The 27651-nt window shown below is 38.3% G+C and overlaps 1 protein-coding gene across 1 annotated transcript; it reads right to left on the reverse strand.

Moving 5' to 3' along the window:
- Positions 1-27650, reverse strand: LOC149830328 (zinc finger protein WIP5-like). Its single transcript, XM_090015426.1, has 5 exons — positions 27527-27650; positions 27197-27443; positions 7830-8394; positions 5816-6243; positions 1-49 (listed from the first exon to the last, which is right to left on the reverse strand). Exons 1-5 carry the CDS (start codon positions 27648-27650, stop codon positions 1-3), a joined length of 1413 nt encoding a protein of 470 aa, XP_089871552.1.
- Between the last annotated feature and the right edge of the window lies 1 nt (position 27651).

The following is a 27651-nucleotide window of genomic DNA, read 5'->3' on the forward strand; positions in this document are numbered from 1 at the left end:
TTAAATGTATATTTGAAGTTGAATGTTTGAGAGGTTGGAGAGGATGGATCTTTGAGGTGGTTGGAGAAGTGTATGTTTATATTTGAATGTATATTTCAGGATGTATAAACACTAATGTATGTTTATATAAATTTGAATTGATGTTTGAAGTGTGTTTATATTTGAATGGATGTATGTTTGAGGTTGTTTGAAGTAAATATTTAAATTGTATTTACCATTTTGTTTAATATAGTGTAAAAAAAACTAAACTAATATAAAAAAATTATTTGTATAGGTTGGCGAGTTAATTCTTCCCATTACAGGCTATTAAGGCGACACAAAAATGTCATTGTTATAGCTGGGTCGACGCTATTGATGTTCTCAGTTTATGCAAGATTCTTTATCGGTGTTAGATCATACATTAATGACAACTTATAAATGTCATCATTATTACTCAATTGAAGCCAAAAAATGGTGATTATTTTTTGTCGCTGTTATAAACCTATAGCGATAATAAATAGGGCAATAGCGGTGAGAAAAGTTGCTGCTATTGACCCTCATCCTTGTAGTGAGTATCTATTAAATTGTGTAGCAAAAATTTTATATTGAAGAAAGGTTTCTTATCTTCCACCCCTAAAAAAGTGGGTCATTTAAGGAAAGTTAAAACAATAAAAAAATTTAATAGGGAAACCCAAAACAGGTCTTGGATCTCCTGATCTTCGATCTGGTGTTGTAAATGAAAATCAAGGTGCATTATAAAAACCAAAATATTATGTTTGAGTCTTGGATTTTGTTCGAGGTTTCTCTTGAGAATTGTCTTGTATTCTTTGGATTAGCTTCTTCCTAGGAAGATCTTTGTAAATTATTTTTTGATTAATAAACGGGTAGGAATCGGCCTAACCCCAACTTGCCCATAAAAAAAGCAAGGGTGGTAAATCATTTTGTGATGAGTCGAGCCTAGCTAGAGCTAACCTGTTTTTCAAAAAAATTACATTAATTGAGAAACTTGAAGTAATAGATTTTGAATTGTAGACTTATTGGGCAGAACTCAAGCTGGCTTGTTTACAAATAAAAACACGTTTTTCAAAGCAGAAGCAGCCATATTTTAACTCTAAACTTATTTTATGCCGAACACCTGTTGTCCTATTTAGCTGGACATGCCTATTTTACAGTGTGAACGAACTCTTGGTGAGCTGAGCATGAGCTGAACCACATCTCATTTCTTTTTCCAACCCTACCTAGAATAAGAAGAGTTGAGGTCAAAGGAGCGGCTTTGCATGAGGCCCACAGCTACATAGTGCAAGCCTCACATGTTGATTGCATATGTCAAATAGCCATGACACTTAGCCTCTATCTCGATCCCTGCTCGAAAAAGAATGCAGGGTCCCCCAAAAAAATTGATAACATTATCACCTGGTTCACTTGGAAAGTGTCTGGATTTAGGAATTGTTTCCTTGTAAGTGTGGGAGGGGGCATTCACAAATATCCCAAAGATTTTGAAGATATCAGAAACATGCCTTAAGATGATGTGGGGATTTAATATTTTCACTAAATCAACTGTAAAAACAATGGTTTTGGAGAGAGAGAGAGAGAGAGATGTGAAAAGTAAGGGTTTGTTGTTCATGGGCACCATCCCTCATGATGGTACGACCAAAACCATGAAAAATGTAGCCGTTGGGTCTTTCTCTCTCCGCTCCCATGCTTGGCTTTAATTTCTCAAACCTTTGGTTCCCACAGAGCCCATGCACCCCTTCCTTACTGCCTGTACGTCAAAAAGGAGCTTTTCAGACTTAGGAAGAAGGGAAAAGAAAAGAAAAAACTGAAATTTTCCCAGTCCTCTTCTTTGGACACATGCTTGCTTCTTGTTTAAGCCTCTCTCTCTCTCTCTCTCTCTCTCTCTCTCTCTCTCTCTCTCTCGAATCTTGAAATTAACCTAACCCAGATAATTTTGAAAGAAAATAAGAATTAATGAAAGAATGGAAGGAAAAAGCTTCTAGGTATGACAGCAAAACGTATGGTTTCCATGTGGGGATTTCCTCAAGGAAACATATGGCTACAAAGTAGTTTCTGAAAACTGTGTTGAGGAATATAATGAAAGCATTTGAAATATGATTGGTGGGATTCTGTTATATTAGGGTTTGTAATTCAGGCTTAGGCCTGTTTTCCGCTTCTTTTTCCCCAATAAAAAGTTTAGGAAAGCGAATTCTCTCTCTCTCAGTTTTAATAGTAATACTGGGGGAGTTTAAGTGAAAAATAGGATATGGGTGTGGTCTTTTTTTACTTTTTTTTTGGCTAGTCAAGTTGCGGTTAGATGGAATACGAAAAACTAGTCTTTTCACCTCATAAGAAAATCAATATTATATATATTGTTAAACTCTTGCCTTGCTTTAGTCATTTTTTTCTTCCTACATCCTGGATTATCTGTAAAATCTACTGTCTGAACAAAGATGGATCAAGCGTGAGAATTTATTCGAAAACTTCACTCTCATTTTCTCTCTGGTTTTCGTTGTTTCTGGTTCTTCTCTGTCTTTTCTGTGAAAGAATTTTAATTTGGACCAAGGTATGGAATGAGGCGAAAAAGTAGGCTGTGAGAATGGTCCCAAAGTGGAGATTTTCACTTTTATTGTGAATATATGGTCGAGTTTTGCCTTGTCTCTCCTTTTACAGTTTTTGGGCTTTATTCTTCATCATCATCATCAGAAGAGAGAGAGAGAGAGGAACGAATTAAGCATATTGTAGAAGAGCATGGAAAAAGGTAGTATGGTCCCCAGAAGCGGCCTGTCTTCAATCTCTAGAAAAGATAGATTTGTGAACAATTGTATATCCAGCCTTTTCTTTTCTTTTAATCTATTATCTCATTTTTCCCAACTTGGTTTTTATCAATATAAAGAGAAACCAAAAGAGGAAAAAACATGGGTACCTCATATTGTATCATGAGTCTGTGTATGTGTGTGTGCCAATTTTTGGGCAGTGGGTGGTCTAGTTGTTTGCGGGGATTGCTGTCAAGGAAAAAGCAGTGTTTCTAGACAAAAAATAAACAAAATGACATGGGAAAAAAAAGGTAAACAAGCTAAATATTATAAAAATACAAGTACTGTGCATTGCCCAAAATAAGCCAAGTATTTGCCTGCCTTCATTTTAATTAGTCGCTCTTTTACTGCTTTGATTCTTGTCGTCGGAACTAGAAAAAGGATCAAACCGAGCATATTATGGAAAAGTAATTAGAAAAAGTTGTATATGGTCCAAAAGTGAGATTATGATGTTTTTGTTTAGAAAAATCAAACGGGGGGCTGGGAAAAAAGAGAAAGGGTTCTTCACCTTCCTTGTCTTTCTAAACCTTCTTTTTTTTGTACTTTAATGACTTTTTTAATCTTCTCTCTTTGCTGCTGCATGCCACGGGATTCTCAAGAGCAAAACGGTTTCACACCTTTTGGAAAATCTCAACTTCACACCTTGTAATGAGACTTGAGGGGGACAAAGTTGTCCCCCACTGCTGGATGGTGAACAGCATCCTTGGCTTAATTTATTATGCTTTAGCCAGTAATCTTAAAAAACTAAAAAATTAAAAAGGCAAAAAAAAAAAAGTTTTGTACATTGGGATTTTAAGTCTACTTACTGTTGGGCAGGGCAGACAATTGAATTCTGTTGTCAGCATGTGAGCCATCATCCTCCACCACTCCACCCCACTTTAATTTTTTATTACTTAACCAGGTATATGGGACCCACCCTCTCCCCCCAATCCCTTCATCTTCCTTGTACATCTGCATGTCAATAAAGCATGTCAAACCGGACTTGATTTCCTCCCTACTAGCTTGAGTTCATGCTTTTGAACTCACAGAATTGCACTTCACGTTTATACATGCTCTGCTCTCACTTTAATGCCACGGTACCTTAACATGGTTGCGACTGGAGAGAGAGAGATGTTGGATGATTGTTACAAGAAAGAAAACTCTGTTGTTATGCAAGAGTGAATGAATGAATACTATAAAGAGGGTATAAAGACTGATGGGTTGTCTCTGAAATGACTCATCCTCAAGTGTTTGACTGATGGTGTCTAGCCGTTGAAACCGTTCCTGCAGGCAACGAGATTCACCGTCCTTCCCCCTCCGAACCCCTATAATTATGTGTCTTTATGGTCCTCCATCCTTACAAACCTGCGTAATCATTGATTTGAATTTCTATGCCATCGTGGATCTCTCCTCCAGCTCCAATGGCATATGTTCCCATGCATCTATGGCCCGCTCTTCACTCCATTGACCAAACTAGGCATCCTCTGAATTGCCAGCTCCTGAAAATGGCCAACTTGCAACTCTCTCTCTCTCTCTCTCATGTGCCAATCGTGAGAAAAACTTCTTATTGTGTGATGATATTAAGCGAGAGTAACAATTTCTTAACAAGAGGTTGTGTTTATGGAGAACTCGCTTCAAGAATAAGATAGCCCGTGCATATATGCAGAACTTTGAACTCTATCAAAAAGAATTTTACCATAGATTTTTTTTTTAAATCGTTTTTTTTCTGAAACTTGGTGATGCTACAGAAATAAGAATTTTCATTGATTAACCTGTATCATCTTTTAACAACATCAAGCTGATTGGACATGCAAAACACACGCACATGTAGTACGTATTTTACTAACCGGAAGTTTGTTAAATCTTCTCTTTGGTTTCTCATAGGGTATCAGTTTAGATCTCCATCGAATATGGTCAATTGTGTAAAGTATTAAATTCAAAAATAATGATAACATTGCTATTGAAACAAAATCCAGGACACAGGATATGTCAAGAGCATAGTCTCAAAAGGGTACTATATGCATTCGACAACAGCTACACATTACCAACCTGAAGCTCCAAATGACTTCGTGCAATGGCTTCAGATAATCTGATTCATGCTTCTAATTGCCTCACAGTCATGCGCTATGCCACTCTTCTCGTAAAGTATTACTTCTTGACTTCTCCTATGTTCTTAAAACCTCTAATATCTCACGATTCTGGATATCTATATCAATATCATTTCTACGTTCTCTATTTCATGCCATTCTTGTTTTGTTCAATATCCTGCTCTGCAGAATATTTCAAGACTATGTTATTCATTTCAAATAACCCTACCACTAATTTCTTCGTACCATACCATCATTATGTAAAAAAATCAAATGCCTAAATTGATTGCCCTGCATTGTATCATATATATATATATATATATATATATAGAGAGAGAGAGAGAGAGAGTACCGCTGTTTTCCAGTCTGAACCATGATACCATGGTATAGTACATGTTTCCAAGGATCTATCCACCAAATGTTAGATCAAACCGTACAGATGTGTTTAACATGGTTTATTTGCCATGTCAAAAGGTTTCATCATGTATAATACACTGCAAGATTCAATTTCTGATATAGTAAAAAATCAAAGGCTCACAATTCATGAAGATAAGGATGGTGTAGAGATGGTATATAAAACATCATGTTGGGGGGTCAACTTTGACAGATGAAAATAATAAATAGGTTGTGATCTAAAGATTAGTTTTTGCTTTTGGAGATTAGATTTAAGTGTGTACCACCATAAGTTATGGTGGTTCAGTAACAACATAGAAGCATGTGTTTGCGTGCGCGTGCACACACACACACACACAACGGCATTACAACCCATGAAATACCAAAAGCATTGAAACAAAAGGATTTACATACGATTGACCGAGTGTTTAATTTGGATTTAGTTCTAGCAAAGTCGAAAGGAAAACTCCAAATTCACTTGGATATGAGAAGACTCCAAAACTACACCAAGAATAAATACAATCTTCTTGCCAACCCTATCCCCATTGTCCTTTGATGCAATTTTACTGAGATTCATCTTGTTCAATTTCAGAAGCAGGATCATCTTCCTCCTCAAAGCAATCAATGCCATAAGCAGCATGGCCATTACCAAATGCCTTGATGTGGTCCTTGAGAGAGCGCTTGTGTTTGAAATCAGAGCCACATGAACAGTACCAGAGCTTCCCACAGTTCTTCTCATGTGTTCTCCAGTCACCTCTGACAGCAAAGGCCTTCCCACACTTCCTGCACATGAAAGGCTTAATTCCATGCTTTCTCTTGTAGTGTGTTTGTAGGGTCCTGAAGTCCTTCAATGGCTTTGCTCTTGGGTGATCAATATTGTTTCTGCAACCAGGTGAACAACAGTAGCAAGGGAGCCTCAGCATTGCAGTTGGTTGGGTTCCCCTAAGAGATTCTGGCCCTTTCCTGTATTGAGATCCATGCCCCCACATATGCATCTGCATTGACCCGAAAATAGAGCAACACGTACCAAAAACAGGAAAAAAGAGGAAAAAAAAGGTCATAATTAAGCTTCTATCAATGCTTCATAGAATCAAATGCATAATGACAATAATGACAAATAAAGACGAATCAATGAACTTGCTCATATATAAAGAAAACAAATTAACCAATCACCACCCACTTTGCAGTTTTTATTGTTAATCACATCACCATACCAATAAAACTATTGCAAACTGTGACGGAAGGTGAAAACCACCTGCATATGAAGAAGACCATGTTTAGAGTTTTACTGCAAATACTATTAAGTTTTAACCAGATCATATTTATGGTACGATTTATGAGCCTTTAGTGTCTGCTTTATATTTCATGTAATTTATGCATGGTAAAAAAACTTGAGATAGTGGGTGCATCTTGTCTGGTAAAAAAATGGTTTCCTCTTTCTCTTTTACATAATAATATGATATGATATTCTACCGGATGTGGTGGGATAAGAAGAAGCATGTTTTTCCAAATTGAAAGTGATAGAAAGAGAGGGAAGTGGGAGCAAGACTGTTTATGACTTTACCTTTAAGAAAGAGAAAGCTGGTGATGAGATAGTGTTAGACTTTGTCTAATAAATATTTGCATGATCACATCATGGTTCTCAGAGATGGCAAAATCTTGAGACTGAGTTCGCTGTAACCCTGATCCAAAGCCCTTGAAAAGAGGGACTGGTGAACTTTCAGAACTTGGCCAGAGCCCTACACGCCCGCCGATGACTAACACGCTTACATGCACACGTTCCAAGGTAAAAAAAGCAGAAGGAACAAAGTCCATGAACTGTTCAGAGTCTTCAGACACGCACACAAAAAGAAGTTGACGCCCTCTCCTGTTACATGCACCACCAGCCATGCAAAACAAACAAACAAACAAACCCGGTGCTCTCTCTCTCTCTCTCTCTCTCTTCTGTGAGAGTGGGATTAGAATCCCACATGCCCATATGAAGAACTACAAGCGAAATGAACAAACTGGGATCAACAGCAGCAACCACATAAAAAAAGCGGCGCTACCCCAATGGACTAAAGTGTGTAAATTGGGGTTACAGTGACAACATTATAGAAGCTAAAAATGAGATGGGAGGAAGACGATGAAGAGCAACGATCATGAGCGGTTTTCTCATAAAAATACTGACACAAATTGCCACCAATACAAAATTGAGAAGAAAAAGGCAAAGTAACCTCAAAACCAAAGCAACAAATAAGGGAACATAGGATACCACTGATAGCACTACTACTGCAAGAAAATGAAGTTAAATCAAGAAATCAAGAGTGGATAACCAAGAAATACGAAAGATCAATCTTCTAGAAAACACTAGATAGCCTAGCAAGCGTGTGGAAACCTAGATCACACGTGCAAACATCAAAAACTTCATTAGAAAATGACAAAAAAATAACCAGATGCAATTTTGTTTCTGAGATCAAGATCACATTTGCCAACACCAAAACTATGAAAGCGAGTTAAATTAAAAAAGAAAATAGGCATAAATAACAGAAACACAACCCAAAGGTAAAGAATCCAAATTGGAGAGAGAGAGAGAGCTCACCTGCATATTATTGTACCGGTTGAAGGTTTTAGAACAGACAGGGCAAGCAAACTGAGTTGGGCCAATCAGAATCTGGGAAGGGGTGGGGATCCAGTACTGACCCTTGTTGAGCCTGCTTGTAGGGTACCCACTATCCCCATCCTTGTCCACCTCGGGGTAGGAGGAGGAGGAGACCTGTGTGACAAGGTCTGCTGCCCCATGGCTGGGCAACCCTATGTGCAAGGCCACTGTCACAGTGTCATCCCCCCCATCAACAGTGCTGTTGGAGAAGCTCTTCACCTTGTCTGTATCATCCATGTGAAATGACCCCTCCCCCTGCTGGCTCTTCTCATCATCCCTTCTGGGGCTCAAGCTCAACAAAGGAAGCTCTTCTCTTAGAGGTGGAGAGTCTGGTACTGGCTCAACACTCACAGAGTGGTAATTGTAATAAGATGAGGTGGAGTGATAGGCAGATTGGTGGTGATAGAGAAGGGAGTTGCAGTTGAGCCATCCTTTGAACATGTTAGAGTAGGGATCATTCATGTTGGAAGGTGGGAAGCTAGGCAGGATGAGGATGATTATTTGACTAGAGAGTATGAAAACTGATAAAAATAAGGAAAAAAAAGAGATGAAAAAGTTTGGGTTTTTGTGATGGTGTGCATATGAGAGAGAGTTCTGGAGTCTTACCTTATATGAGATAAATGAATAAGGAGGGTGAAAGAGGGAGAAAACCCAAAAAGGCAATCACAGATTGGGGTGGGGTTAGAAGTTGTCCCCCATGCTGTGCACTGATTGCCAATGTGATCATCCATCCATGTACATCTTGGACAAATACATGCGTGGCCTATTGGACAGGTTGAAGTTGCCTAAATGCCATCCATCATTAAAGAGGTATACAAGTAGCGGTGTCAACGGGTAGGGTTTGGTTGGGACCCATTTGAAATCAGACTTGGCTCCGATTTTTGGGTATAGTATCAGATGCAGACCCAGGTCTAATCGAACTCACCATAAGAGAAATCATACCCAGACTCAATAAGAACTACATGAACCAGACCCGGAACATAATCTGTAAAATAATATTTTTTATCGTTTTTACTTTGAAAAAATGCAGGTCTTAATTGGAACTCTGGTCGGGCCCGGATCTGATATAAAATTTTACAAACTATACCTGGCTGAAAATATATTGATCAGACCTTCAAGTCCGGACCTAGGTCTTAATCGAGTCTTCTTATTTATCACCATACCCGGACCTTATATGGTTTGGTACAGGTGGGATCCAGGTAAACTCGATCCCTTGACACCCCTATATACAAGTGGTTTGATCACTGGACAATCACCATACTGCCCTCCATGCCATGAACGATAGCACGTCTTTTGAAGCCTCCGGGTCCCAATTACTGTTAAGTTTGATTTTGCAAACACCCGTTATATATATATATATGTGTGTGTGTGTGTGTGTGTAGCTGCGGATGATTCTGGCCATCCATCAACCCCTCGTGATGGACAGCCAACATGCTGAATGAACCAAAAAAATGCAAAAAACAGTTTTCTGCTTTTTTGGGCTTTAGCAGCAGTTGAAACTACCGCTAATACCCCACGGGACACATGTGGCATTTTAAAAAAGGAGCTTTTTAGTGGTAGTCCAGAACTGCCGCTAAAGGCCTTGTTTGCGTAAAAAAGTTTTTCCAGCATTTTTTGCGGGGATTCCGCTGAGCGTTGATCACTCCCGCGATGGACGCTGAGGCGCTCCTACACATTACTCATGTACAGAAATATGTAGCTGCGCAAGCCTTAGGTGTATGACGGGATGATGCTGGCCGTCCATCACCGTAGATGTACGGCTATCACACTGAAATGGCCCAAAAAATGCTCAAAAACAATTTTTTGCGCTTTTTTGATTGAAACCATCGCTAACGCCCCAGGGAACACACATTGTATTTTTAAAAGGGGGTTTTAATTAGCGGTCCAGAACCGCCGAGAAAGGCCTTTTTTGCCCAAAAAAGATGTTTTAGCATTTTTGCGGGGATTCTGCTGAGTGTCCATCACTCCTAAGATGGACGCTCAGCAGCACTCCACTCGACTTGCGCTCTTAGTGATTGTACTCATATATATATATATATATATATATAGAGAGAGAGAGAGAGAGAGAGAGTGCTCCCCTTTATGTAACGAAAATCATGTGAGTTAATGCTATTTACTCTCTTGATAGTCACCTCTAGTTGCTTGCTTAATAAATGAATCCTGTATTTAGATTCTAGAGTATATGAATTTATCTTATTTAAGATCCATTCTCATGTATAACCTATATTACCTAGTTGCTTGATCTTCAAGGTTCTCTCTCTCTCTCTCTCTCACACACACACACACACACACGGTGTTCAAACTAACAAGATAATGTTGTGGGTCTCCAGGTCTAATCTTTCTGTGGGATAAGGAAGAAACATCTATTTATACTTCTTTAATGTCGACATGAATTCATACCATTAATTTCAAAAATTCGAAAAAAAAAATTCAAAGCACAAGGAGCTCATTGATAGTGGCACTTTGCAAGTAACTAAGTAATTGAGGGCATTATGGTTGTCTAATCTCTATTGAAGTTTGGTGCTTGGAATGCGAGCAGGTTTAGCAACCCAGCATCTGCATTGGTGGGAGAGCTTTGGGTTAGAGGGTGTCGGCTCCAGTGAGTACTGTATTACACATGCACCCATACATATATCATGTCATCAACATCACCACTTCCATCTTCATCATCAACCTTTTCTTGCTTTCTTTCTAAAACATAGAAAAAAAGTGGTATATATTTGTAGGGGTGTCAACAGGTCAGGTTTGCTTCCGACCCAGGTGGAACCACCTGGCCCCGATTTTTTATATGGTATTGGGTCCGAAGTCGGGTCTAATCTGACTCACCATAAGAGAAATCATACCCAGACCCAATAAAAATTACATGACCCAGAGCTTGGCCATACCTGGTAAAATAATATTTTGTTATCATTTTTACATTGAAAATTTGTGGGTCTTAATCAGAACTCAGGTCTGCCCGAGTCTGGTACGTATAAAATCTCACAAACTATACTCGGGCTCCATGTATTAATCGGACCTTCGGGTTCAGACCCATGTCTTAATTGGGTCTTCTTATTTATCACCATACCCAGACCCTAGAGGGTTTGGTACGGGCCGGGTCCGACTAAACCCGACCCGTTGACACCCCTGTATATTTGTACCAACTTTTGAACATGCCAAAAATGTGTATAAAGGGAAAGTATTGCTACACTTGTGGGTTTACGAGTTGAAACTCATAGGGTCAGGTCGTGCCGATGAAATCTAAACTTGTAAATGTGGTCAGCATGGTCCATTTAGTGAGAATCGATTCTTGGATCATGTTTTTTCGATATAAAAATATGTTTTTTTTAAGGGTAAAAATTTTGTTAGATTGTAGCAGTTGGTTTTTCAATGACATAAAATCCTACATACATGACAAAAAAAAAACTATAATCCAAGGGACGGTTCCTACTAAACCATACACGTAGAACACGTGTAGAATGTACGATCTAAAAAATAAAAAAAATAAAAAAAATAAAAAAGTTCATGCTATATATGCTAACAAGGCTGGTTATGCTTTAGGATATGTAATTCATTCTGTTAAAAATTCACAGAATCATTCTCATTCTCAAGGTCTTTTTCTTTCTTTGTTTTTTGCCTTTGACAAAGAATGTAGGTAGACTGTAGGCTGCTAGACACTTGGGAGCAACTGTTCATTGTGTCACGTTCACTTTGCCTTTACAACTTAGCATGGCTCCATTCAACGCATTCTCCCTCAATCTCTGTATCGAATTGTCGGCAAGTGAAAATCTCACAATAAATTTTTTATTTTTTTTGGAAAATATCACCATATATAAGGTTAAAAACCATAGAAATATGCATACACATAAATAAAAATATCACATATTAAAATATAAAAAATGTGTTAATACTGCATTAATATCATAAAAAATCTGATAATTTCAACTTAGATGATATTTTACAAATAACATGTTTTCCTGGATTGTGTCTTCTTTTGAAAATATTGCGATAAAATCATAATATTTTCAAGATATTGCAAGATATTTGTGACTGCTTTTTGCATTCTTGATATAGGAAGGGCAGCTGAAATATTTTCAAATTAGGTAAGTCCATACATGCAGAAGGTTAATTTACACAAAAGGTGGTAGGCTTTATTACTAGCTAGCTAATGCATGTGGAATTGCTCAAATCCATTAATTATTTATTAACTCCCAGATGACATGTACTTGTTAGTCAACTCCATTGCCATGCTGCCTCTGTGTAGGGACTCAAAACCATGCCCAAATTCAGTGGGTGCAGCTCAGTTAGGATAACTAGGTTTGAAACATAGGCAGTGGACTTTGATAAATGCATATCTTAGAGTCATTTGTACACCCAACCAAGTCATCTACAAGTAGTAGAGATGATTCTAAAATAGTTCAATGTTCACTGGGAATATGTTTGAGATAATGGTTTGAATGTACAAATAACTTAGCAAATCTTTTTTTAGTTAGTCTGACCTTATATGGATGTAATCTTCATGCACCATTTTATTGCGGATCGGGTATTTGGATCACCATATTTTTAACATTAGAGTAGGTCTTTCAGTGATTGAAAAATGCAACGGCTGTAAATGCATCAAAATTTTCTGACTCGAAATAATATGTTTTTCATTGAAAAACATGATGCAAGGGCCGATTACCCCTAAATCGAGCATGTTGAACACATCTACTGCATCAGATTGAGTCAAAACAACTTACATCATCAGATTCTAACTGGATTGTTTATACAAATGATTGTACCAACTATATATCCTTGTTTAGTTTAGAATCCAAAGTTTACAATGTCTATCTCAAGTTTCGGACAAGCCCTTCCTCACTAAATTTTGAAAAAAGACAATATCAAGCCAGAGTGTTCTTAAAACAGAAAGAAAAGCTGTATCCCACCAGATTCCCTTGTTTTTTTATGCTACAAATCCACTAGAGAGAGTTGATCTTCAATTTCTATAATTATGCATATAATGAAGTCCATCCCTACATGTTTGATAAAGGCATGCCAAATATTTCAAATTAAGGATCTTTTGTTTGATGAAGTAATCATCATCATCATCATCGTTAATATTGTTGTTTGTTGCTTTGAAAATTTGTCAACCTACTGTTGTGCAATCACATGGCTCTCTTAATGGAGTATTATTTATTAACAAGTTATAGTACCAAATGAATAATAATGACCTAATTTGGTTTGAATTCTGAGTTGAAACATTGTACATTAAAAGCTACTAATTAATGAAATTCAAGGCAGGATTTAAAAGAAAAATAAAATAAGATAATCTGTGCTTCTTTTAATTGTATGTTCACACTATTAGTCATCTCACTCGTGCAGATGTACATTAAATTAGATTAAATGGAAAATAAAGAAACTGAAAAAAGAATAGAGAATTTGCTATGTAGCTCTTCATGGCTCGGGGGCCGGTTGCAACATTTGCTTCATCCATCTTGGGATGTCAAATTGGGAATCTACCCATCAAATATCTTGGCCTTCTCCTCCATCAAGGGGTTTCGAGGGATCGGTATTGGAAGGAGATTGAGGATGAGGTGCTGGCAAAAAATAAACGCGTGGGTTGGTTTTGAGTACAACAACTATGCCTTCATCCCAAAACAATTGGGGTCGGCGATATGAACCAAAAAAGAAAATCATTCTGGGTCTTCCACATGAATCCTTCTCCTCCAATCATTTAAAAGGTTTTGAGTATTTTTTTTTGTTTGGTATGAACATTTTCACTTTGAATTTGATATTTTGGATCTCTTTGGGTTTTCAAATATGACTGTAGGAACCAGAGGATCTCATTGGCCCAAAAGAAGGTTGTTGGGTCTTCCTTTCATTAAACCAAAAGAGGGCTGATTAGGTTTAGTTCCCTCTCATTGGGTTCAGCAACCCTAAAGTCTCCTCCTTGTGAAATGTTGGAACCTCTCTCATTATTTGAGGCCCTAAAACAACAATAGAAGCAACTTGTTTTTGTGAAGAAGAATCTCCTATTGGAGGTGCGTGGAGCTCTCTCCCCTTATTGTGTGTCATTGTGGCTAGGGATGGCAGTTGACCGGGGCGGGGGACAAGGTCTCCACTCCTGTCTCGTTTCAAAATCCGAACCTTCATCCCCACCTCCATCCCAGCACGGGGATGGATTTTAACCTCCATCCCCGTTTCATGTCCTCCATCCCCGGTCCAAACGAGGCGAGGCGGGGTGAGGCCCCGTTTTCCCTTAGTCTATATATAGTCATCCCTTAAAGGATTGGGGATGGGGTGGGGCGGGGCTAGGTGGGGATGGGATAGGGACGGGGCGGGTGGGGAAAAGTGTAAGTCCATCCCCGCCTTCATCCCGGCACTGGGATAGATTTTAACCTTCATCCCCGCCTCCATCCCCGTTTCATGCCCTTCATCTCCGGTGGGGGCGGAGCCCCGTTGTCCCCGGGTCCACTGCCATCCCTAATTGTGGCCGTCTATACGAGTGTTGCATAAGACCATCGGTCATCTATCAATCTCAAGACTTTCATTTGTGCGATGAGAACTCGTGGACGGAAGTCAGTCCTGCGTTGGCCAGCATCATATTGCCGATGCTGACATATTTGTTTTTTTTTTCTTTTTTGTTTAACGTCATTTTTTATTCTGAGCATGATTAATCCGTCAGAAGGATTATCTTGGGTGTAATCAGAATTTTAAAGATTGATAGGGTGATTTGATCGATTCCCTTTTGTTGAATGTGTTGATTTAAATCTGACGTGTCTTGTTTCCTAGTATTTGACGTCACCCTCATGAATTTAGTTTGATGACTTTTCTTTTGAAATGAGAACTGTTAATATTGATACAACTGACTGTTGAATGTTATTTTCTTTGATAAATCTCAATTTGTGAATGCAGCTGATCGTTTTCTGTTCATGCTTGAAATACAGTTTGATGTTCCCATGGTTTAGCGTGTGGGATTGCTCGAAGGATTTCTCCTGTTGAATGATGTTGGTATATGTTTCATTGTTTCCTTGAATAAAAACAAAATTTGTTAACGTGCAGGATTCGAATGCTCATGAAAAAAATGAATTTCACGTTGAGCAGGACTGGGTACGCTGTGACTCAGACTGAGTTTTCGGTTTTTTTGTTATGACCCGGTTGACGCCGGATATAAATTGAACTTGAACAGAATATCATGGATGCACATCTAGCCATGTGTTTGTGTTTTGATTTTTCTGTTTATATGGACAACTCGAATTGTAGCAGCATTAAACTCTTATTTTTTGTTCTGCATAAACATTAGAATATGTTCTTATTTCAGTCTTGTAGTTGACAAGAAAAATCTGATATATCTGAATGTTCTCTCTGTTGTTTCCTGGATATAAACTCTGAATTTTATTCATTCAATTTTGCTAACTTCATAGGGGTCAGATTCACAACTAAAAACCATGTGAACCTAATCTGTAGACGGTCCTTTATGCAGCATATACAGTACGTCTATCACCTGTTAATTAGGTGAAACATCCCAAATAAGATAACTAAGCTGACGCAACCTGGTTGTGTAAACCCTATGAACCGTCCTCTTTTTTGACGAATTTTTTAATTTTAAATACTTTAATATAACAGAAATTTAACATTAATAATATATAACTTTTAGTAATTGTTGTTATATCTATATTCTCTTCTAGAAAGTCATCTCATCCTTGTAGTCTCGTAGGCAGTGTTCCTCGGCGTCACACACACCCTTTGGTTTGCCTCACTCCTCCATGACAATTTTTTTAGCATGCATAGAGGCTGGAGGTAAGGGAACCCTCTCTCTCTCTCTTCTTCTTCTTTTCATTACTGTGATGGAAGCACTCACACGAATTTTAGATGCGGGGGTAGCAGCGAGTTTCTTTAGAGAGAATGATTTACCTGGTGCTTGCAAGAATGAACCATTGGGTCGGTTTCAACCTTGCACTCGCCGGTAGGATTACTCTAGTGAAGCACATTCTCATAAGCTTCCTATTGCACTATCTGCAAAATTTTCAAATCCCATGCAAGACCAAAAAACGGATCAATAGAATATTTCAAACATTCGTCTGGTCCGGAAAAAATCAAAAAGAAAAGTTGCATTTATCTTCGTCGAAAACTATCAATGCTTGTAAGGAAGAAGGTGGATTGGGAATTCATGAGATGGGCGTTGGAATAATTTGTTGCTCATGATCAAATGGCTATGGCTGGTCATCATTCAAGACAAATCGTGGGTCACGATACTCAAGCAAAAATATTGCTTGAATGGATGGCCTTGGGGATGGATGGTTGGTGCAAAATGGGTATAGGAGGTTCGGGTGTTTGGAATGGATGGTTGAAACTGGCTCCCACACTTGATTTTTGAAAGACTCTTGGTTGAATGAGGGTTGCCTAAAGGATTCATGTTCGGCTCTTTATTGGGCTGCAAGAGGCAAAGAGGTTACAGTTGATCGCAATTGGAATTGGTTGGGAAATCCACTTGCGAAGAAACCCTTGACCAATGGATGCCGCTCATGAAGGACCTGTCCATAACCAGGCCTGCACCTGCAGCTGACGTCCCATGTTGGTTGCACTCCGCAGATGGTCAGTTCAACACCAGCTCTTGTTACCGAATGTTAGGCCCTAAATCCGAGCAATGGTGGATGGCTAGCCCGTTATGGGACCACGCTTACCCAATCTGTGGAACCATAACCTGAAAATATCAGGTGCAATATGATTGCACAAATATTTGGGCATTAAGCACTTGATCACCCTCCATGGGGACAGTGCATGACAGGTGTGGGGCCCAAGGCCTGATGGAGGGCTATCAGGTGCTTAATGCACAAGTTTTGTGCAATCATATTGCACCCGATCCAAACTCAACCATAACGGGCTGGTTGATCCTCAAAGACCAGCTATTGCCAAATGAGGTGATGTGGTTTTCACATTTCTAGCAGGTGTGTCCTCTGTCATAAAAAAGGAAGAAACGACTTTACATCTGTTTTGGGAGTGTGAATTCACAAGGAAATGGTTCGTATCCATATGGCAGACAGTGAACCCACAATGGAATGTGAAGGATCTTGTCACTTGAATCAGGCCTTGATGTAATTCTTTCAATCCTTTAATTTAATATTTCTCATAAAAAAAAAAAAGATAAATGCTAGCAAGAGTCAGCTAGTGGCTTTCAATAATGATGTGCACATGTTTGGTGTGGGATCTATTATTTTTGGTTACCCAGTTGGTTCTGATCTCCCCCTTGATTATCTTAAGCTTCCATTGCACTGGGGAACTTCGAGAGATAGACAATGGGTTGGTGTTGAAGGGTAGGTAAATGCCAAGATATACTCTTACTCTGGAATATCTCTATCTCTAGTGGGGAGGGTGGTGCTAGTGAGGCATGTTCTCATTAATATCACCTCTCATTTTATTCTGATTTTCCAGATTCTCAAAAAGGTTGAATAGGGTGGCTTGGGTATAAAAGAAACTGGGAGATGGAATCAGGTTTCTTTTTAAAATGGTTGCGGCTGTTGACTAACTTGAGATCAAATGATCGGCCAAGTGCCATAGCCAATCACATGATAGCATTTGTATGGGACCCACAGAATGCAGGCCCTACACAAAATGCTGTCATGTGATTGGCTGTGTCGAATAGTCATGGCACTTAGCCGCTCTCTGGATCCCTGCTCGTTGACTAGGGAGGATAAAAATTGGACTCAGGTTATTAAGGCTAAATATGATCTCATGGGTATGCCTTGAAGGTGGGGAGGAGTCCGGATCTGGTGCAATCACATGGAACAAAATTTGCGCATTAAGCACCATGATCACCCTCCATCAGGCCTTGGGCCCCACAACTGACAGGCCTGTCCCCAAGATGGAGGTTGATCAGGTGCTTGATGAACAAATAATTGTGCAATCATATTAAACCTGATCTTTTCATGGTGAGGAGGGGGATGCAAATGGTGTAGTGGCTTGGGTTTATGGAGAGGTTGAGTTAAACCTCTAGCCATTCGATTGGAGATTGGGAATGGGGAGGGTTCATCCTTTTGGAAAGACCCTTGTGTAGATGATATGGTGTTGCAGGAGCAGTTCGAGGCTTTATATTGGTAGACTTGAGAGAAGCAAGGCCCTTGGTATCCAAATTGCTCGAAGTTGGATAACAAAAAACCATGACTATCACATTATTAATCCTGCTTTTTCCATTTTTGAATGGTAAGAATGATGGTGTATACAACGTTTGATAACAAATAACCATTCATGGTTATCACACTACGCATGTTTTTTTCACATTTGAATGGTCAGACTGATAGTATTTTCTACAGTGTCAGGTTGCTTGCAGTCAGGTGTACATTCACGCAGGTGACATGACCATTACTGTACATAGGCATATGATATCTCCCTCCAACAAGAGAGAGAGAGAGAGAGAGAGATGGAGATTTCTAATTAATACATCTTATGCATGTTACATCCTTTAGATGGTGCTGTTATGGACACTGCAATCTAGAACCTGACTATATATATATAGTAAGATAATTTGGTTACTCACACGTATAATGAGACGGGTAGCTCGCGGCTCGGCTCAGCTCAATCCGTCAAAGGCTTGATCAGGCTTGCAACTGAGTTCAGCAACCAAAGCCGCGAGCTACTCAATCTCACCATATATATATATGTGTTACCATAATTTATTCTATAAGGAATCAAATCTTGGATCACATTATTCCTATCTAAAATTATATGACTTTGATTCATGAAATTTCAGTGCTTTGTGGGCCATTGATTTTTTAAGCCCCTAAAAGATCTGCCTATATGTCACAATTCGAAGCAGGTTATATGCCCCCCCCCCCCCAAGATGGCCGTTAGCTACATCGCGTGTTCGGGGTCCCAATGAGCGCCATGCCTTTTAGTGTGCGCTAGTGGGCAGCTACCACTCATATATATATAATGCTAGCGGTCTACCCACTCTTTGGCTAGACACAAATAAACATGCGCTGAGCGTCCATATGCAGCGTGCAACCTGTGTATAAACTATAAAGGGCCTTTAGTGACTCTTCAAATGGCTAAAGGTTTTCTTTTAGCGGTGCTTGTAAAGCCTTTAGCGACACTGTAAAAGCTCCACTAAAGGCCCTTTGCCTTTTAGCGGGCGAGTCCACTGACGTCTCGCCAAGTGAGTGATAGGTATCTCTCTTTTCATATATATGAAGGGGTCAATTATTTTTTTTGAAATAATTGATGGGGTCAATTATGTATCTATAAAATTCTAATGGAACTGTCTAGTCGTCGTCCTTCACCGAAAATTCAGCTTACATGCTGGTGTTATGTTTTATACAATGAGAGAGACAGAGAGAAGGGGGTTAAAAGTACAAAACAAAACACAACAGTAAGCTTTTCTTTTCTTCTCCATTTTGCAGAACTGGCCATGACCACTGAAAGTAACCATTTCACTGCTCAGAAATATGGTACCGTGAGCCACCCCTGAACAACGCCAGATCTCTCTCTCTCACACACAGTTCAGAGGGCTAGCTGTGACAAAGGAATGGAATGAATGTGTAATGGGTTGTCGAAGTCTTACTGGTTGGAAGAAATAGGATAGCGTTTGTATTGTTCTCAGTCATAATTGCACCATGCATGTTACTCTGCAGTGGCTGTCCTCCATTTTGGCTTCTTTACAACCATATTATGTGCATACTTGGCCAAATGCATTAAAATCTCTCTCTCTCTCTCTCTCTCTCTCTCTCTCTCTCTCTCTCTCTCTCTCTCTCTCTCTCTCTCTCTCTCTCTCTCTCTCTCTCTCGGGCGTGGCACTCTTCAGGACACTTCTTTGTCTCCTTGATCCTTGGCTTCCTGTGGAGGAAGCGCTTCCCTTAGTCAGTAAGCAACTGTTTTCGGATGGAATTACTCTTTGAAAACCAAATTTTATCTACCAACTTCAAATTGAGTTTAATGAACAACCCTGCCCTGTCATGTCACAAAGAGAGAGGTACAACCCTATGTGTTGTTGAAACACGGTGGCCAAAAATAAGATTTTTTAAAACTAAGATTTCAAGCCTAAAGCATGTTCTTAAGATTGTTATATTTAGAACTTCAATTACCTCACTTTAAAATTTTCAAAAATGCAAACTGGGTTTGTGCGCAACAGAGTCCCTAAGATACAATTAAGCTTGGACCTCTAGACCACTTCCAAGCCAAATGAGAGTCAAAAGATAGAAAGTAAGAATGTTTGAGAATAAAAAAATATGATAATCTAAATGTCAAAAATGAAAGGTTTTTATAACTTAGGAAGGTTAAAAACATTTTGGGTGATAAATGAGATTAAATGAACATATAATGTTTAAAAAAAATAAACAAAAATATCCATTAACAGTCACCCGTCTTTGACCAACTCCAAAATCATAAAAGTATCTTTTCACTGGCGCTATTTGTTTGGCGCCAGTGAAAACATGCAATTTGCTGTTTTTTTTTTTGACACACAATAAAAGTGCGACAGTAAATGCTAATTTTTTTTAGCGCACTGGAGTATTGTGCCAGAAAAAATCGATGATTTACTACTTTGACTGGCACAGTTTTTATTTGCGTCAGTGAAAATCAACTTTCACTGGCCCAACAAAATATTGCGCCAGTGTAAATGAATTTGAAAGTTTCTTCCGCGGCAAATTTTCTTTCACTCTTCCTGTGTTTTCCCCTTTCCCAATCTCACCCTCTCTCTCTTGCTTTGCCCCATCCCTCTTTGCGCTCGCTGTCTCTGCAACCCCGTGCCCCCTAGCGCACATCTGCGTGTTTCGATCTGAGAGGAAACAGAGAAGGAGAAGTGAGATCTTTAAAAGGGGATCCTGTTCTCGAAGGAGTTTCCTCTCCCTTCTTCCGATTCGATTGGTTGCGATTTGTCGCCGGTTGGGATTCAGGCTGGATCGTTCCCTTAGGGTTTCGACGATCGAGGTTGAGTTCCGTTCTGATCGTTTGTTAAGCTTGTGAGGTGAATAGTCGTCGTCCCGGAAGTCGTTTGCGTTAGGGTTCGTGCGGGCAAATCGCTGGTTCTTTCTGGTTTCTGTAAGGATCATCCAATGCAATGGATTTCAAGCTCGGAAGGATCAATCTCAATGCCGTGGCATAGGTAGCTTTCGTAATGCCTGGAAAATTTTGCTTGCTCGCCTTCTGTAGATTCAATATAAGGATTGATTGATTCGGTTGAGAATTAGCCTAATACATTCCTCTATGGATATTTTTTCCTTTTCTTATATAATGCATTCGTCTTTGATTTTTTGTTTAGTTATGTCAATTTCTCTAACTTGAGTATCTGCAGGCGATTTGATATCACACAAATTCCTGACGTTCATGATTCGTGCAAGATAAATTTATGCATTTAATTCCTTTTTTCTCTAGGCCATTCATTCTATCTGAATGGTTTGGTTTCAATTCTGGCAACTTTTCCCCATTCCATCTATGGTTTTTTGCTTAGAGAATCAAATGAGTATGCTGGAGCAAATGATTCTCAATTGGAACAGGGATCTTTTTTTGTTACTTTCTAAAATTACATGAACACAGTTGAAGCTTATTGTATTCAATGCAAGTGTTTCAAATGTTTTCATTTATTTCATACTCTTTTTTTGTCACTAGAAAATTTCTCTTGATTCTTACTCGAACGTCATTTTTTCAGAAGTCAACTACAATACATGCTTATGAAAACGGGAAAAAGAAAGCTTGGGCGGCTAAAAATTTTCTGTTTATTTCCATCAATTCTCCAATGCTTTGTCTCTACAGTTTTTCATGGCATTATATCTCATTGTTCAGTATATTATAATAACTTTTTCTTTCTGATCCACATATATGATATGGCTTCATAATAAATAATCACTTTATTGAACTTCTTTTGTGAATTTTTCTGTACCCATCAATGCAATCCATTCTATTTGAAATTTGCAGTACTCTATAAAGCATTTTTCATATATATGGTTTGTTGCTTATGTGTTTTTGCACATGCCTTTGTGTTTATTTTTAAAGTTGAGAAGTGTGAAAGAGAAGTGGAACTAACTGTGTTGAATAATATTGGTGAAAGACACTTGTTTGATGATGAAATTTCTAAGATATGTCAGAACCGTGAGGCATAATGGTTTCACCTCCATTTCTTTCTCCCGCTCCTCCCTTTCTTCGTACCCTCTACTTTCTTTTTAATGTAACAGTCTAAATATAAGCTAGCAATAAATTATCTACAATGTGCATTAAAAATAATCATCAAAATTCTATGAATTAGTCTTCAATAAGAAAATATCTTCTACTCTTGTTATGCTGCAGGTGAATGGTATGAGGCTACCTGGCCATGTAGCTGCGCATGAATTCTTCAGTGGATATGCTTCAGTTGAGTTCTCAACTAAGGAGATGGCAAGTGATGTTTAGAAGCAAAGTTTGGCTATGCAGGTGCAGAGTTGGAGCCAAAATCAAAGTAGACATTTTCTTAGCCTTACTAACATCCTAATTATTTAAAGTGTTTTTTTAATGAAACCCATATTCTAGCTACTTCTATTTAACTTTTGAGATATCCAATTATAAAGACTGTGATGGTTTTAGTTGTATATTTTTGTAGGCAAATATATTTCTTCACATTTATTATGTGAAATTTGTATATGCTAACAATGTGCCAAAAATTGCATTTAGTAGTTCTGACTGAGCTGCTTGTAGCATTGGCTTCATTTCTGCTAGTTTCTACTCTGAATTTTTCTTTACAGGTCTGCTGTAGGTTTGTTGATTCTGTATTTTTTTGAAAGTCTGATATAGAACACCTTTTTTTTTCTTGCTGATATAGAACAGTTTTTTTCTGGCTGACATTGTAGGGAATTATCATTTTTTTTCTTTGCATGTCTTCTAATGCCTAGGCATGGGATCAGGCAATTCAAAACAAGTTGGGCAGATGGATGTCTCATTTAAAGATTTTGATATTCCTACTAGTAGATGGAAATGAAAAGTGAAAACAGGTATTCATGGATTTTTATGTTTATTGTTTCTATTAGCGCTTTTACTGGTGCACTAAATAAGTGCGCCGGTAAAAGTATTTTCATTGGCGCAGATTCAGCACCAATGAAAACTAGTCATTGGTTAAACATTTTAAGTCGCACTGAATTTGCTCCAGTGAAACGTTTTCACTAGCGTAAACAAAGTGCCAGGAAAGAGCTTTCTACAAGTATCACATTTCCTCTGGCATCGTGTTTGCACCAGTGAAAAGTTTTTACTGGTGTTGTATTTGTGCCAATGACAAAAATTTGCACTGGCGAATGTAAATTGCGCCAGTAAAACCTTTACCGATGAGGCTTTTACTGGTGCAGTGATTGTGCCACTAAAGACTTTTACTGGAGCAAAAGTTATGCCAGTAAAACCTTTTTTCTTGTAGTGCACCTCTCAAATGAACCAAATTAATGCAAGAAATTGAAAATCAAAGTTGGCTCCATCAAAAAGTCAAGGTGAGCTTAGTTTGATCAAAACAAACCTAGACGCCTCTGAATGCGCCTGGCACTGCAAAGTGCAAAATGCTCCAGCAAAGTGCATTAAGCACACACACACATGTGCACAGTCGGTGCATCTGTTCCTTTGCATTGCGTAGTAACACCCACAAGCCACCCTAAGACATAAGGGTTTTCAAATTATTAAAAATAAAGAACTATTTAAACCACCAAAAAAATTTCTCTCTCTATCAGATATGGGACTAAACAATTTTCAAAAGTATTTACGTGGGAATCAATAAATGAACCAAATCTTTATAAAGAGTAAATGATATGTAAATCCCCATCATAAAAAATAGTTTATTTTGAAAAAATATCCGACCGGTCTTGGGCCAGCCCTTAAAAGCCTAACAAAGCTTACGTAAACCCAAGCCCACCAAAAGCCCTACTCTACTCCTATCGGACCAGCCTATTTCAGGTCGGATACTATAGCTGGTAAACGAGCCAAAAAACAGCATGTTCGAGCTTGGCTCATTTACCAGTGGACCAAGCTCATGTTCATGTTTAGCTAACCCGAGCTCAAGCTCGTCTCATCTCTGAATGAGGCAAGCCGAACATGTGCTAACTCATGTAAAAAAAATCATGTTATTTATATCTAAAATGCATAATATATATTATAACAAAATTATATATTAATCTTAATAGTTCATATTTTATATGTACATTTTTCATGCATCCTTCTCATTATATATATAGTCATCCTTTCCTTTATATATTACACTTAAAATATATATCACCCATAAAAAAATATCTATACAAGTTCACCCAAACTGAGCCAAGCCCAAACACATGGTGTTCGAGCTCAACTTGTTTGAGTTAAACGAGTTGCTATCATGAACGACTTCATGATGAGTTGAGCGGAGCAGAGTTGCAAGCTATTCAGTTAAGGGTTGTTGGATCCCCCGTCCCCATGCGATTTCAGACAGAAAAATCACACTGAGAATGGGGGATATAACAAACTAAGGATGTGGCAAAACACGTCCGCCGCATCCTTTTGACCCAATAATTTTCGTTTCATCCCCCTTATTACTGTTAGAACGGGGATGAGGGTAACGTTTAAAAAAAAGTTGGGGGAGGGGCCCTCTCTCTCTCTCTCTCAGCCATGCGACGAAGGGTGAGGCGGCGTCGAGGGTCACCATCACTGGCAATGAGGCCTCTTTCCTTTCTTATTTGTTCTTCCCCAATTTCTCCTTTCCTCTCTTCTTCATTCTTTGTTCCTCTCTCTCTCTCCCTTCTTCGTTCTCCTTATTTTTTTTTTTGTTCTTCATTCTTCTTCGTCTTTTCTTTTCTTCGTTATTCTTTTTTTTCATAATTTGAATCAAAATTCTTAAATTAGGGCTTTTGTAATTAATTTGATTAGGTTTTTTCTTTGATTAGGGCTTTGAATCAAAAAATTTAAATTAGAGATTTTTATATTTAATTTGATTATGTTTTTCTTTTATTTGATTAGATTTTTTTTATTTAGGGCTTTGAATCAAAAATTTTAAATTAGGGCTTTTCATAGTTAATTTGATTAATGTTTTTTATTTGATTTTCTTTTATTAGGGCTTTGAATCAAATTTTTTAAATTAGGCCTTTTTATAGTTAATTTGATTTGGGTTTTCTTTGATTTAAATAGAATTTTTTTCTTGATTTCCTATGATTAGGTCTTGAATCAAATTTTTTAATTAAGGCTTTTTATAATTAATTTGATTTGGCCTTTTCTTGTTTTTTATTAGGGCTAGGTTTTTTTTTTCTTTGATTAAGGTTTGAATTAAGTTTTTTTATTTAATTTTATGATTTGTTTTTCTTATAGTTTATTAGTTTTTGGTTTATTTATGATTTATTTTCTTGTATTTTAAGGTTTTATTAATTTAATAGGGTTTGATAATTTTATTTTAGGGTTTGATATTTTTATGATAAACTTTCATAATTAGATGTAATATGACATTGATTAAATCATTTATATATCAAAAAAATTATCAAATATTATTTTTTCTCAAATTACTCAAATTTTAAATATTTTTTAGTTTTTAATCTAATCTGAGATCCATATCCGATGTTAAAATCCATAACTGTTTATTAAAACACTCATATAATTTGGCGGATCGAATCGTACAATCCAAAATGAAGTTACCAGACCCATTATCGGTGTGTGTTCATGTTGACTGCACATAATGTAAAACAAATGTTGGACACAAGAAGGACAATTTCTTGTACAATTGAAACTAGCATTGGCCTTAGTAAAGTTGTTATAGAACAAACAGAACATAAGTTTTGTTTGTTATATTAGTTCATTTTGTCCAGTCTTCAATGAGCCATCAAACAAGCCCTTAATTTATCAGCCCTATTGGGTACGCATGGCAGTATCTACCCTACATGCAAGTTCAAAAAAAATTTAAAATAAGACTTGATTGTTTTTTAATCAATAAAAAACTATTATTTACACTTTACTATATAAAATACATTGTTAGTAAAATATTATGTGCAACTATTAAAAAGAATTAAAAAATTTGAAAGTAATGCCCATTCAATTGCCTCTAAATGTGTGCGCCCAGGTCATGTCACCTTGGACACATCCCCAAAATGGCGAAGCAGGTTATATGTGCACCCCCCGAACAGGTAGGTGCGTGTTCGTAGGTCTGAATGAGTGTCACGTATATAAGCACATGTGTCTCGTATCCCCATGTTTGTCAGCATTAGTTAGTGTCAAAGTTCGGTGTGGTTGCAAAGACTTAAGTACCCTTTCCGCCATTGGTGCCATAAAATGATGGTTCTAGAAAATGAGCGGTTGCAAAGACTTAAGTACCACAGAGATGGTTATTTAAGACTCAGGCTATACACTGCGGGATTATCCGAGAAAGAAATCCCCCCTAAAGAAGGCCATGAACATCAACCCTCTCTCTCTCTCCCTTCTCTTTCTGCCTCTGTGCACATCCAGCAGACGATCCTATAGTGCTCCATCAAGCACTGACTCACATGTACACTGACTGTAGCATGGTTCAACTTGATGAGTTGTGGAGCCTGATTCAGAGTTTTTACCCTTACAGGAGGGGGGGTGTGGGTGTCCAGGGGCTCCCCTGGCACGGGTCCCACTGACCTGCACAATAAATTTTTTTTTGGGCCTTGTATAAATTCTTTCTTTTTTTTCCCCTCTTGTAACTGTCGAAAAAGAGCAATAAAGTGTTTCCTCTAGGCGGCCATGGTTTTTTACTACCTCTCGGATTTGAGGGAAGGTTTTTCCACGTAAATCTGTGTCGTTGTGTTTTGTTTGATCATTCTTGTTTATTATTTTCTTCGGTTGTTTCTTGCTTGCGGTTTTTGTAACACCCTTTCCCTCCATTGGTGTCATGAAACGATGATTCTAGAAAAGGACAAATTTTCTTTTTTTTTTGTTACGTAATTTACGAAAATCACATTGTGATTTGCCTTTTTTTTTTGCAACATGATTTACGAACATCGCGTAGCTATTTGCAGATTTTTTTTGCTACTCGATTTAGCAATTTTCTGTTTTTTTTTTTTCGCTACACGATTTTCGTAAATCGTTGCTCGATTTAGCAATTTTTTATTTTTTTTTTTGCTATACAATTTTCATAAATCGTTGCTCGATTTAATGATTTTCCATTTTTTTCGCTATGTGATTTTCGTAAATCACTACTTGATATATTGATTTACGAAAATCGGGTAAAGATTAAAGAAAATCAAATAGCAATTTGCCATTTATTTATTTTTTCGCTACGCGATTTTCATAAATCGCTACTCGATTTAGCGATTTGCCATTTTTTTTCGCTACACGATTTTTGTAAATCGCTACTCGATAGCGATTTGCCATTTGTTTTTGCTATGCGATTTTCATAAATCACTAATGTGTGTAAATCGTAAATCGCAATGTCGAACTCTGCCCCCTTGAGCACGATCTTCGCCATGATCAGGTTGTAGTCGCCAGCCATCTCGATGGCAGTCTTGAGGTCTGTGATAGGGAAGTCGGAGAGGAACGTGCCATTCCCAATGTTGGCGGGGAGGTGGGTCCTTCGAAGAGCACGACACCGGAGGTCAAGATGAGGACCTCGCAGTGCCAAAACCTGACGAATGTCTGCCAGGACTTGAGGGTGCGAACGCTCGTATTGAGCAACGTCAGGGTGGCCTGGAAGGCATAGCCCTGATCGGAAGTATTGTCGATGTAGGGGTAGATGGATTGTACTTTGAAAGACTCTGTTGTAGGTGTACTGGAGGAAGATTTCGTTGTATAGGTGTCCCTTGAAGGGGGCGGAGGGGCCGCCGCAGTCGATTGCCCGCTGGATGAGGGCAGCATTTCGGCCACTGCTAGCAGGAAGAGGACGACGATCGCCATC

Source organism: Nuphar pumila, chromosome 8 (assembly GCF_984573655.1).
Source record: "Nuphar pumila chromosome 8, dmNupPumi1.hap1.1, whole genome shotgun sequence".
NCBI classification, from domain to species: Eukaryota; Viridiplantae; Streptophyta; class Magnoliopsida; order Nymphaeales; family Nymphaeaceae; genus Nuphar; species Nuphar pumila.

What these genes read in the sequence shown, in the direction of transcription:
- LOC149830328 (XM_090015426.1), bottom strand. Translation starts at nt 27,650, where the DNA reads ATGGCGATCGTCGTCCTCTTCCTGCTAGCAGTGGCCGAAATGCTGCCC. An exon ending in ATCGTGCTCAAGGGGGCAGA is followed by an intron (nt 8,395 to 27,196) that starts GTTCGACATTGC and finishes CATACTCTCTAG; the next exon opens with TCAAATAATCATCCTCATCC. An exon ending in ACCGGTACAATAATATGCAG is followed by an intron (nt 6,244 to 7,829) that starts GTGAGCTCTCTC and finishes GGGTCAATGCAG; the next exon opens with ATGCATATGTGGGGGCATGG.